Source organism: Typha angustifolia, chromosome 15 (assembly GCF_048772165.1).
Source record: "Typha angustifolia cultivar Huaian chromosome 15, ASM4877216v1, whole genome shotgun sequence".
NCBI classification, from domain to species: domain Eukaryota; kingdom Viridiplantae; phylum Streptophyta; class Magnoliopsida; order Poales; family Typhaceae; genus Typha; species Typha angustifolia.
The window spans coordinates 14,976,660-14,990,596 of record NC_133253.1 but is presented as its reverse complement, the minus strand read 5'-3'; the positions used below and the strand labels follow the sequence as shown (position 1 = coordinate 14,990,596).

Sequence of the window (13,937 nt, the reverse complement as noted above, 5' to 3'; positions counted from 1 at the left end):
CACTGTTATGTACTATTATTTATTTGCTTTTGTTTCTTCCAATTGTCTTGATTATATATATATATATATCTTCATCTTTAACCTATTTTTAAATCGTCTTGTTGTACTACGTTATGGTGTTAGATAACGTATAGGAGTAGTACTTACTGCATTATAATTAATTATTGGAAGCGTTGGGCACACTAATCAGCTTTTATATGAGGTTTAAGATAAGGATTGGAATTTATATATAGGGGCTAATGACATAATTAGGCACCTTCTGAGCTAAAACTTCTTTTGAAAAGATCACCGGAACAAACTCTAGATTTTCTATCGAAATGGAGGGTCAGTCAAAACAAACCCTAATTTTATCATAATGTAAATCTCATAGATCCTGTGATTCTAATCCACTAATTATAGCTTAATTTTAGTTCTAATTAGGGCTATAATGATCCTGTTGGCATTTTGCAACTTAATTATTTTTTATTTTTCAATTAGGAACAATAAGTTATTGTCTGCATCTTACATGTAAATTATATGCACTATTATTAATATGGTAAGATGTGCATCTACTCTAGAAAATGTTTGCACTAAGTTTTTTAAAATCCAAATTTGTCAATTAAAAAAGAGACTAATTAAGTTGCAGAAAAGCCTGTAATCCATTTTTAAGCGAAGATTCCTTGTGTCTTTTTTCTAAGAACTGAAGCAGAAACTGTTCGAGATTTTGATCCTTAACCATAAGCATTGATACGAGTTGCAAAACGTATAAACAATTGGAGTTTCGGTAGTATAGAATATAGTCTATTTTATAGAGATGGTGCAAAGTGCGAAGCACTGTGGTTTATAATCCAGGTGGGGATGGAGTCGATTAGCTAGCAAACGATCGAATTCTTCAGTTAATTAGATTAGACATTTAATTAAGTACTCTAATCAAGCTTCCATTAATTTTCTTAGATAATGCAATCAACATCGTGGCTTAATATTCAGATCCTGGTAATCTAAATTATAGTTAGGTCAATGGGTTTAATCACTCAATCTGTAGATTGTCATAAAATCAGAATAATTGAGCTGATTCATTGACCTACCATCAGAATGCGTCTCTATTTGTTGAACGCAGCTTAATCTGAGTGCTATGATCCATGTTGATTGTAAAATAAATAAATAAATGCTAGCTAGAGGACTAAGTTCTAATGATAGCTATCGTTTATCAAAGATAAAAAGAAAAACTATGAAGGAATAGATATTGTCATTATTCTTTCATGATTGTATGAGTTCTTGGAAGTAAAACATAGCAACAATTACGGGCGTCGATGAATTTCATGGACTAAGAAAATTGTACGTGAATACATTTAACTTTGAGAATTTCTGAGACTTCTTCTTTATGATATATGTGAATGGTTGAGTAAGTCCAAAACATCATAAAACCTGCACACAGCTTTGATTAGAAAATCCGTGTTATATGCTGCCTACTTAATAAGGGAAAATCCTTCATGAATCTATCTCATGAAGGATTACTCTCTAGAATAAGAGAGTCCTAATCTAATACCAATTAAAACACCCTAAAAATTGTCTATAAAATCGATAAAAAAAAGTGAAAAGGAATCCGTGAGTTCATTCCAACTCACCATCCACTATTTGAACGGAGTACTACTACTCATTGATTACTATTCATCGCGTTCCGAACACTCGATTACCAAATTATTATTTTTTCCGATTTTCATTCCCAGAGTAACCAATCTTCTAAAGCCTTTGCATAAAAATTCTGACTCTTTTTTGTTTGAACCATTTTTGAAGTGATCACATCACTTCCGAAAGATTTGTCGCACAATTTTGTGCTTATGCTCATACAAATCTCCTAGATATGCGAAAGAAAAGAACTTTGTACACAAGAAAGGAACATATGGTAATTATTCTATCTCGCTATGCACACAATGCAAGAATTGGCATATACAACTTTGTATTGTCATTAGAGAGGTTGTTGCTATATTCTAACTCATGCTATTTGCATGGAAATAAGACAACATTACACTAAAAGGCACCCCGAATTATAGCAATTCTTTCAGCACAATAATTTTTGTGTCAGTCTTTGAAGGTCTAAATACTTAACAATTATCCAGATCATAGTATCATGATCTTAGTTTCAGTTCTATAAAGAGAAAACATACCTGTTATTGTTAATTACATACCATTTTCACTTTTATTTCTGATTTTTTTTTTCCTTCCAAACAACTAACTTGACTCCACACTATTTAAAAATAATAATCTGAACGCTGTCAACAAACACTGAAAAATGATTATTATGCCCCTAAAAATCACATTTATATCTTCTTAGGTAATATGTTGAAATGGAACAATTTCACCCGTACATAAAAACACCCACTTCTAACGACAAATCCATTTACCACTACTAAGGTCATGAGGATGATACTTATAATTACTGTGCGATTTCTATGTTGGTCTAAATTTTGTGAAAAAGTGGAGGACAAGGCAAGAGGTTAAAGAAGAAGATAAACAATATGAGGGTTTAGGGTCCATATGATGCGAATAGGTTCTAATCAGATCAATTCACGAGAACATTGGGTTTGATTGATCGAGTCTATTTATCTTTTAATTATTTTATGATATAAACATTTTAGGTAAGTTTAGTTTAGTCATGTGAGCTATTAAGGCAAGTTAAAAGAAGTCATAATAGTCCTTAAGATAAGTCTAGTTAAGTTAAGTAAGCCTTTAAGACAAGTTCAATTAAGTCATGTAAATATTTAAGATAAATCCTAATTTCAGTCGTATCAACCTTTAGGACTAGTCATAGTGGGACTCGTTGTAACCTATTTCTATATATAGTGGGGTTGGGCTCTTGGTTAAGAATCTAAGAATTCAAATATATCCAAGTATTGAGAATTAATTGAGTTTAGTTATTTTTTTATTACCGTATTTACCGTTTATTCATAGTCGTTAGATCATCTTTACTTTTCTGGGAGTAGATCATAGCCGTAAAACTTCCAAAGAATCCAAACCTTAGCCCCCACCATCCCTCTAGCAGCCACCCTACCCTATGGCTATCCGCCACCCTCCGACGACCCCTGCAACGTCGGATATTTATCATTCTGCCCTATTCTAACCTATCTCTACTATTTTATTTTTAACTTTTCATCTCGACCTCTGATTTATATGAAATTAGAGCTATTCGAACTCTATCTCACGAAGCTACCACCACCTAAATTTTTATAATTTTCTTACGTTTGGATCATTCCAAATCTAGTTCATAACACCATAGCATGGAGAAGAGGTTGGTCATGGGTGATGGTGGTGGTGGGATTTATATTTAGGATTAGAGTTTGAGAAAAAAAAAAATTGGATAGAGCAAGAGGTTGAAGATGGGGAATTTTTTTTTTTTGATAATTATGTCACAGGGTAAGCATTAACGTATAGTTAAAAGGGTCAAAGTATAATTATCCTTACCTTTTAAAATGAAAGTCGAAATTTATTATGCTGGAAATTTGGGTAGCAAGAAATTTCTTACGTAAATAAGCTGAAATATTAAGATTCTTTTCCTATTATTTTTATTTTCTAAGTTGTTATAAAATATGAGGATAAAAATGATAATTTTTTATAAGGATTATTCTACTTTGTAATCACACTAAAAATATGAACCAAACTTTAAGTTATTTACGAACAATGTGGAATCGAATATAATTACATTATATTTAAAACGTATGGTGACATAAAAGTGAGAATATATAATATAAAAGCTAAAGTGGCCTCGTTTACAAAGATCTAGTTAGATATGATCATTGGACGGGCCGGGCTAGGTTTGGGTTAGGCTTTTCGGGCCAATCGGGCTTAAGTATTTATTCATGGCTTGACCCACCAATCACTCGGGCCAGGCTAGAATAATCTAGCCCATTACCGCCCGTCGGCCCGTGAGAGATCGGGCTAGCTTGTCGGGCCACGCTGGCCCGACCCACCAATCACTCGGCTCAACCCACATTTTAGCTATTTTTAGAATTGTTTTTTCTATTAGCTTATTTTTTTTAAAAAAAATCTATGTTCCTCCATTTAAAGAATAATTAAAATAAATTAAAATTTTTTTAAGGTGTGCTTAAAATAATGCAAAACGATACAATACCAAAATTTGTGTTGATTTTTACTATAGTAGAACGACAAATACTGTAGCAGAACGGGCAAATTACTGTAACAGGACGGGTGGGCTCCTAGCAGAACGGGCGAGCCTAGTTACGGGCCAAACGGGCAGGCTTCCGGGCCGGGTTGGGCGAGCAAAGGGCTGGCTTGCGCCGCCCATAGGTAGTTCGGGCTCAAGCTAGGCCAGGCCTAAATCAGGTTCGGGCCTGGCACGGGCGAACTGGGCCGTTTGATCAAGTCTATGTCTGGTGGGTTTTGTTCTTAGACCCCAAATTAGACTAGTCTTCATTTTTATTTTGTTTAGGTTAAATTATACTAACACCCTCTAAAAAAGTGGAAATTATAACGATAAAGACTTGGTGAGCCAGGTAGGCAAAATAACTTTTTAACCCATGATTATGTGGCATTGACTTGCAATCTGATTGATTATTGACCAACATTAATTATATTCTCATATTACCATTTACTTTGGTGGGAGTTTATGAATTGTGACATGTGTTTCTTCCCGAGATGATCTAATCGCCTTCAACCTATCTTCTCACCAAAACCCGACCATTCTTACCAACATTTGCCATCGTCTCTAACTATGAAGGTCTCCACCAATGAAAGCATCTGCTAAGCTAATCAAGACAGAGATTTTGAAGTTGATTAAGGTAACTCCTAACTACGAACACCTATCTTGAAGTCGATCTGATATTCCTCTCGTTCATCTTTGAGTCATCTCATTTGTTTTAGTAGTCACATTCTTGAAGGGAATGTTTTTAAATGTATACTTCTTTGTCCTCTGATTCTTCTTTTGTAGGTGTCAAAATTTGTATTAGGCTAAAATTTAGGGTCTTTTGTATTTTTGCTAAATGTGAGTGGATGTCCATATAATAGCATGGATTTTTAAATTTTTGGTCAATTTATACTTTTTTATCAAATTTCGAAGTTGTTATGAACCCAATCTATTATGATCCGATCACATGGGTAGGTTAGTCGAGTTAGTTGAATCGACTAGTCAACTTGAGTTAGTTAGTTAGCTTTATCTTCTTATTTTAAATTTTTAAATAAATTGTGACATGAGCTGGATCCGTGGGTCCATACCCCAGGTGGCCAACCTCGACTACGAGGTCACTTGGCTCTCGATGACAAGCCACATTTTGGGATCCAAGCTCGGACCATCAAATCTAATTTCCCAAAATTCTCGAGGAGACTCGCGAGACTGAATGATGTAGACATTAGTGACATAATACACAGGCACATATATCAGTGTACTTGCTCATTCAAAAAATTAGTCTTAAATTAATTATTTTTATTATACATTTGCTATTTATAGTGTTTAGGGTTATATTTGCTTTTTCGTATTTGTTTAGGATGTTATTTGCTTATTGTCATTTGTAAGGTGTATATATAAGCCATCTTTTTACTCAATCGAGGTTAATAAAGAAATGAATATTTTTTGAGATTCCTAATATAAGTTTTGGGTGTGAAACCCTAGTTGAGAATGGAGGTGTGAAACCACATTCTTTTTTTTTCTTTTTCTTTTACCATCATCGTTTCTAGAATCCTAACGATTCAATTGTTTCATTTCATTTTGGTATCGCCGCAATGGTTTTTTGGGATTCAAATTTTCTCCAAACCATATTTTCTGTCTCCATTGTCCATTAATTTTCTCGTGCTACCCATCTTCCTTAACCTTTATCACCAGTTCCACTGTGTATAGACACCTTCTAGGTTTTATACTACCTTACACTTGTCCTTCATTCGACACTTACATCATGAACATCAAATCATCATCGCATGAGGAGATCGTCGTTGTGGAAGAACAAAAAGAATCAGTCATCATTCTGGAATTGTAAAGCAAGATCCGACCAAACGTGGAGTGTTCGTACATCATCCAATAGTCTATCATTACTTAAATCAACCTTCTTTTCCATAGGTGAGCCAAAAAAAAAAAAATTGTTCTCAAAGAATTTCAAATTTTAAAATTTTGAATATTCATTTTTTTTTAATTTTTGAAATTAGAAAATTTTGAATTTTAAAATTTTTGAATTTCAAATTAGATTTTTACCTTAACTCTCTCAACAAATTCTAACTATCTAAAAACTATCCAAGCCTATCCCAAAGTTCAAAATTTAAAATTTCCCCCAAAATATCAAAATTTTCTTTCTTTTCTTCTTTACCATATCTACCAAAATTTCAAATTTTAATTTCTCCCCAGAATACCAAAATTCTCTCACCTTCTCCAACCTATTAAACTCGAATCCACCTAAACCCAAACCAATTCAGCTTACCAACTCAACCCTATCCAAATCTATTAGCACCTAACTAAATCCAACCCATTAGCCTTAACCCCAACCCCTTTCCCACCTTAGTTTTATCTAAACCTACATTAATGCCAACCCAATTCCTTCCTTCACCAGACTCCCCATAGCCAGCAACTTCTCCGTCGACGTTGTTGCCACTAGTAGTGCTCTCCATTGATGCCGTCATCGTCAGTGTCGCTCTCCACCGACGTCGCCAACCCTAGTCTCCACCACCGCCAATACCATCTTCTATGAACTCCGTCGCCTACTTGTAGCCGCCAACGCCATCTCCTTTAAACTCTGTCATTGCTCGAGTTCTCTCCCACTTAGGGAGTATGATGCAAATATCAGTGACATAATACACAGGCGCATGTATCAGTGCAGTTCCTCCTTTAGAAAATTGGTCTTAAGTTAATTATTTTTATTATACATTTGCTATTTATGGTGTTTAGGGTTATATTTGTTTTTTTGCAATTGTTTAGGGTGTTATTTGCTTATTGTCATTTGTAAGGTCTATATATATGCCAGCTTTTTATTCAATCAGAGTTAATGAAGAAATAAATTTTTTTTAATATCTCCAATGTGAGTTTTGAGTGTGAAACCCTAGTTGAGAATAAAAGTGTGAAACCTCATTCTTTTTTCTCTTTCTTTTAGTATCATTATTCCTAGAATCTTAACGATCTAATTGTTTCACATCACTGAACCTATCTAGCGGAGTAGCTTTTCACGTACCATAGCACGCTAGACCATCAAAAGATTTAGCTAGCTTTATTCCAATCGGAGGGTGTGGCAATTAGATGGTACTAGTCGGCTGAGCGAATTCAACTATTTGAGTCTTGGCAATTAGATGGTACCAGTACGACCACTTTTAGGCCATGTTGACTAACTGACTTAGTTAATAATAGTTTGAACTTACTGGGTGGAGTTTGAGCGGATTTACAATCGATCACTAATTGGACTGACTCGGCCCTAAAGAGTACCTTCATTAGTGGGCTCAAGCATGACATTCAAGTCGAGATCAAGACTTTAAGGCCCATTACTTCTGACGAGGCCTTTCCCTTAGCCGTTCTGATGGAGTCCAAATTGGATTAGGTGAACCAGATCTACAAAGAGGAGAAAAGAAAGATGGCTCAAACCCATGACCTACTAGAGACTACATCTTCCTCGACTCAGCTTGCGCCAATGGCTCAGCCTAATAGATCTTGCGTCGCTTTATATCTAATGACTTGGAGGAGCGTCGAAGAAAAGGCTCGTGTTTTTAATATGATGACCGATTTACGCTTGATCATAAATGCAAGCGCTAGCCAACCCATGTCATATTCTTAGGTGGACTCGAGGAGGATGAACCCGAATCAACTAATTAGCACGACAAGCTATATGAGTACAAGGATGTAAGAGACTAGTCACCTTGCAGACAAGGTGTTGGAAGTGTGGTGGATTATTATGATCCGATCACGTGGGTTAGGTTAGTTGAGTCGAGTCAACTTGAGTTAGTTAGTTAGTTTATCTTCTTATTTTAAATTTCAAACAAAACAGATAATCTATATGTGAATCAGATCTGCTAGGAAATTTTACTTTTATCTATATGAGCGAACATATGTTGATTATTATCTACAAACGAATCTGAATTTAGCCAAATTATTATTTTTATCTTTATCTTTTACTGTAGTGTTAGATCACTTTTATTTGTCTAAGAGTAGATCATAGTCATAGAAATATTCCAATCTTCTAAACCCTAGCTATCTTCCTCCACCAGCAGCCATCCTACCTTATGACTATCCACAACCACACTTGGTCGTCTACCACCCACTGATGACTGCCACAATATTGCTTATTTACCGTTCTGCCCTATTTAACATTGTTCCACTAATTTATTAATATTTTTTCATCCAGACGTTAGACTTTTATGAAACTAGAACCATTGGAACCCTAACTCAGGAGGCTATCACTATATAAAATATTATAATTTTTTTTACATCTAGAATGATTCAGATCTAGTTCGTAACACAATCTGGACGTAAGAAAATTATGTAATTTTTTGTGATTGTAGTCTCATATGTTAGGATTCTAATGGCTTTAGTTTCATATAAATTAGAGATCGAGATGAAAAGTTAAAGTTAAAAGAGTGAAGAAAGGTTAGAATGAGATAGACGTGAAAACATCTGACGTTTGTGGCGGTTATCGGAGGATGACAAATAGCCAAGGGTGGTGGTGGACAACATAGAGTAGGGTGGCTGTTGGAGAAAGATGGTGGCAGGGTTTAGAAGCTCAAAAGGGTTTTACGGTTGAGATATATTCTTACGAAAATAAAGACAATCTAACAACTATAATAAAAGATAAAGATAAGATAATAAAATAACTTACTCAATGATCAATTCCATGCTAATTATTATGAACTCATGATTCTCATATTTATAGGAGTGAAGTCCTAGTAGATCAAACCCAAATATGGATTATCCGCTTTATTTAAAATTTAAAATAATAAGTAAATCTAACTAAATAACTTGACTCGACTTAATTCAACTGGCTTAATCCATGTGGTCGGATAAGAATAGAAATGGGTCTATAATTTACAAAGTGTTTGTCGCGTTAGTATGTTAAAAATTAGGGTTTTCTGTATTGTTGCAAATTATGAGTGCATGCTCATATGATATGCATGGACTTGTTTAAAATTTTGTTTCTTTTATACTTTTTTGTCAGATTACATAGGAATGTATTTGTAATTGCATGTAATATGCATGAATTTTATTCTTATTTACATTTAACAAGGATGAATTTTATTCTAATTACATGTAATAAGTATGGGAATGTGTATATGCAGTTTTATTTATGACACAGAGTGATTGTGGTCCCAGTAGGTTAAAATTTAGAATGTGTTATGTTTGTAAAGACTAGACAATTATGACTATTTATTTTTTTACATAAGAATGTGTCTTTTGTCATAAATGGTTGATTTAGACTATATGTTACATATAAAATATCCTCTAAATTCTAAATTGTATTATAACCTTGATAGACATGGCCTAAGTACTGGTTTAAAGAGATCAATAATGACAAAAATATTTTGACAATGTTTGTTGTGCATGTTGGTATTAAAAGAGTGGATGTCTATATTGATATACCATAATTAGATAGTAATGAAATGATTCACGAGCCAATATTGTAAGACCCTAGTATTGAAAGAGTGGCAAAGCAAATGAGACTAATAAAGAGATACTTCTTTGGAGTTTGTAGGACAAGCCATGACCAGACTAGTTTAAGCATAATGATCAGTATATGCAATGTGAGGGTGCATTGCTGATGTAACTCAAACTATACATGTTAAAAAAATCCAAGTGGGAAGAAACTACTAAAAAAGATGATAAAAATGCTAAAAGATATGCTAAAGATGAAGATTTTTTTTTTTTTTTTTTTTTTTGACTGAAGTTGATCCAGGGAATATGAAAACTAAATCGGTGATTATTAAGTAGCAATAATAAGGATGTGACAATTATAACCCATGCAAATTCTGATATAAATTTTGAGGAGAAAAAGAAAATGAAAATAGAAAGGTGACAATTTTAATAATAATGATGATCCTTTTGACAGTAGTAAAAAAGTTTATGGACCACTTAGGACCTAAATATCATAAATTTAGAGGTCAAAAGGACTTAAGCAAGCCTAAGTTGGTTCTTGAAATAGTTATCTAAATATAGAGTCTTTCAGGGAATCAATTAAAAGAATTTCATATTGGAAAAAGGCTATCAATACAAGTTTGTCAAAAATGAATCTTCTAGAGTAACAGTTATCTTCTCAAATGAAAATAGTTAGTTTAGATGCCATGCCTCTCCAACGTGAACGAACAACTAAATATTTTTCAGATTAAGGGTCTAAGAGGACCTCACTCATGTGGAAGAGTTTACACCAATTCAAAAGCAAACTCTAATATGGAGTAACTAATAGACAACTATGATTGGAAATCGAAGGCTATGAAGAGGGCAACAAAAAGAGATTGTATGTCGAATGTTTCAGTATGCAAGTCTATAGAACAAAGATGAGGGTTATATAAGCATTTGACGACACTCATTGAGAGCAATATTGAAAGTTTTGGAATTACTGTGAAATGGTGAGGAACCAACTCATCTGATAACTTTTGTAATTACTTTTGGGATGTTTTGTAATAACTTTTCTATTGTCTAATAATTCATCTGATAAAAGAAATAACCGATCTCCCAAGCCATGATTCAAGGGCAAAAGAGTCAACATGTAAATAAAGATTTCCCTTTATTAAATTCCCATCCAAGTTAGGAGCCAAATGAAACATATTGAGGGACATGGTTAGCTTGGTGATCCAAACTTCTTTATAAGCATTAAATCTCCTCGTGACCTACATCCAGTCGACCATAATAACGGTCCGTCCACCGGCAAACTTGGGTCCATCACTCACTCATGGCCATTGGCCATGGGGATAAGCTGAGTCACCTGATGACACGTGGCAACCCGGAAGGTGCAGAAGATGATAAGGTTGTCATCCACTGCTACCCTTCTCCTGTGGTGCTCCAAGTGAAATGTCACCCCTCCCCCTTCCCGAAATCGAGCAGCCAAGCATGGCTACTCCATCCATATCTCTAGGAGACCACCACAGAATTGAATGGAAGCCATGGAATAAGGTTATATATAGGATTGGAGTTGCAGACCTAAACCCTCAAGCCTCTTGCACAACTCTCAAGGAAAGTAGAGGGAGAGGTTGGAGAGAGTAAGGAATCAATGGCTTCCTCCATGATGGTGTCTACTGCTACTGTGGCCCGGACCACCCCGGCCCAATCCAGCATGGTGGCGCCGTTCACCGGGCTCAAGTCCAACTCGGCGTTCCCCGCCACCCGACGGGCTAACTCCGACCTCTCCCACCTCCCTAGCAATGGAGGAAGAGTGCAGTGCATGAAGGTAACCTGAAAACTATTTAAGGGTACACATAATATGAGATGAGCTAGCTGCGAATATATATATATATACATATATTATGGATGTATATTGTGTTAATGGTAGGTGTGGCCAATCGAGGGGGTGAAGAAGTTTGAGACCCTCTCCTACCTCCCACCACTCTCCGTCGAGGATCTCATCAAGCAAATCGAATATCTTCTCCGCTCGAATTGGGTTCCCTGCTTGGAGTTCAGCTACGTGAGTATTCTGAACTAGAGAATCTCCTTAATATATATATAGCTATAGACGATCGACATTAATATATCGACACTCTTACTGGTAAGTTTTCTGTGACACTCTTAATGTGTATATATACCTCTAAAAGACAGCTGTCAAGGTCATTATCTGGTGAAATAAAAGGACAAAAGTACCTTTCTGCTGATATTGATGCATATATATAACAAGGGAGTAATATTAAGCTATATATTTTTGAAGACTATATATGCAAACTAAGTACATAATAATCTTTAATTTGACTCGAATTGAACCAGCTTAATTGGTTATGCCTAGCAAATTATACTCCTATATATCACAAAGTTAGACCAAGTAATGTGTAGCAGACCCAGCAAATTGGCGATGGAGGTGATGAATGGGTCAGATTAGGTTCTAGGGAATCGGTCATCAAATGAATAGTGGAGAATGGCTGGATTTACCAGCGTATGATTTTGTGCATGCAGGAAGGGTTTGTTCACCGTGAGAACAACCGGTCTCCAGGATACTACGACGGGCGCTACTGGACAATGTGGAAGTTGCCCATGTTTGGCACGACTGACGCCACACAGGTCGTGAAGGAGCTGGAGGAGTGCAAGAAGGAATACCCCAGGGCGTTCATCCGGATCATCGGGTTCGACAACAACCGCCAAGTGCAGTGCGTCAGTTTCATCGCCTACAAGCCTGAGGACTACTAGATCATGCATGCATGCATGATTCATGCATTGACAACTCAATGTTGTTGTTGTTACATCTTCTTAAGAGTGTTTGTCCCAACGGATTTGCTCTTTCGAAGTGCTTTGGATCATCGTTTGTTTGTTTGTTTTTATCCTTTGTCTGCTTAATGGCGTGGAACTTATTTTTTCTCCTTCTGCAACGTGAAGAAGTTTGATCAATTCCTCTTGGAAATATTGAACATGAATATGTTATTAATTTTGAGCCCAAATTTATGTGGAGTTCACACATTATTTGAAACACTAATCTCCAAAAATCACGTAGAAAAATTATTCTCACAAAGTATCTAAGATAGTCTAAAATACCATAATAATAACAAGCAAATAATCCAAAATTACAAATATCATAGGCCTCTAAGCCTCTAAGAATATTTTTTCATATACAAACTTAAAACATAAAAACTCTCGTAGGGGCTAAAGTTTAACTAGGAAGAAAAAAATAAGCAATACTGATAAGAAAATAAATCTACTACTCTTTGATATATGCATCCACTATATTTAACTCTAAAATGTTTCTACCAAAAAACCGGTGAGCACGCAGCTTAGTAAGTATAATCCAATAATAACCTATGAACAATATAATGAGCACATAGCCTACTTGTAGTTGAATCATCACACATAGCAGAATTATTGCATACAATGGGAAAAAGCTCATAGCTCAATGGACGCCCTAACCCTGTGTCATCGGGTACTGTTAGAGCTATAACCCTACCTCTTAAGCATCTTCTTACCATCATCCTCGACTAGTTTCCAAACAAGGCGGTGCAATTATTTGAATGCTCCACTAGTTAATGACCTCAGATATAGACCGCTAATATGATAATACTATATAATATACTCTACCCTTAACCCTAGGCTAAGTGGTGAGAAGGACACTATCTAATTGGGATTAGACAAATAATGATATGTGCATATGGTGTCATGTCTTCTATTACCTTATTACATCATAATCATCAAGATAATATGTCATAACCAAGTATGGAGTCTATTATGAATAAAGCGATAAATAATAATTAATGCACATAAAAGTAATCAATAATAACATAAAGTAATATCATCATAATAATTACATTATTCGTAGATTGCCTAAAATATCTATGGAATCTGACTAACTCTCCTGGCTGTGAGACCAAGTTGAAACATTCACCCCCTAATGCATGTAATGATGTAATTTTCATATTAATTTGAATAATAAATGTAAAGCATATGTGGTAGCCAAATTGGCTAAGGCTTCATTTTATTCTATTGAACGAAGTACAAAATCTCTAAAACTTATATAAACTGGTGTAAGTGACGATTACGCAAACTAGAGGTGGAAAAAATATTTTATTACTTTTATTGACGATTGTACAAAATATTAATATGTGAATTTTCTAAGAAGCAAAGATGAGACATTTGAAATGCTTATATATTTTAAAACTGAGGTTGGGAATTAACTTAGCTAAAAATTAAAATGCTAAGAAGTGATAGAGGTTATGAATATAAGTCAACATTTGTACAAATATGTGCAGAATATAGAATGACTCTTTACGCTCTGTTGCAAAATGATATTGTTGAATGCAAGAATAGAACTCTAAAAAAGGTGATGAATGTCAGGTTAATCAATTCTAGTTTATCTCAAAATTTG

General features: G+C 35.0%; 1 protein-coding gene across 1 annotated transcript; it reads left to right on the top strand.

Annotated features, from left to right (window-relative positions):
• Positions 1–10,794: 10,794 nt before the first annotated feature.
• Positions 10,795–12,490, top strand: LOC140779003 (ribulose bisphosphate carboxylase small subunit, chloroplastic-like). Its single transcript, XM_073123937.1, has 3 exons — positions 10,795–11,330; positions 11,433–11,564; positions 12,044–12,490. The coding sequence occupies exons 1-3, from the start codon at positions 11,154–11,156 to the stop codon at positions 12,272–12,274; spliced, it is 540 nt and encodes a 179-aa protein (XP_072980038.1). The 5' UTR covers positions 10,795–11,153; the 3' UTR covers positions 12,275–12,490.
• Positions 12,491–13,937: the final 1,447 nt, after the last annotated feature.

Excerpts from the sequence above, each read along its gene's own strand:
- LOC140779003 (XM_073123937.1), top strand. The coding sequence starts at position 11,154 with ATGGCTTCCTCCATGATGGTGTCTACTGCTACTGTGGCCCGGACCACC. Across the intron at positions 11,331-11,432 it reads GAAGAGTGCAGTGCATGAAG|GTGTGGCCAATCGAGGGGGT; the intron begins GTAACCTGAAAA and ends TGTTAATGGTAG. Across the intron at positions 11,565-12,043 it reads CCTGCTTGGAGTTCAGCTAC|GAAGGGTTTGTTCACCGTGA; the intron begins GTGAGTATTCTG and ends TTGTGCATGCAG.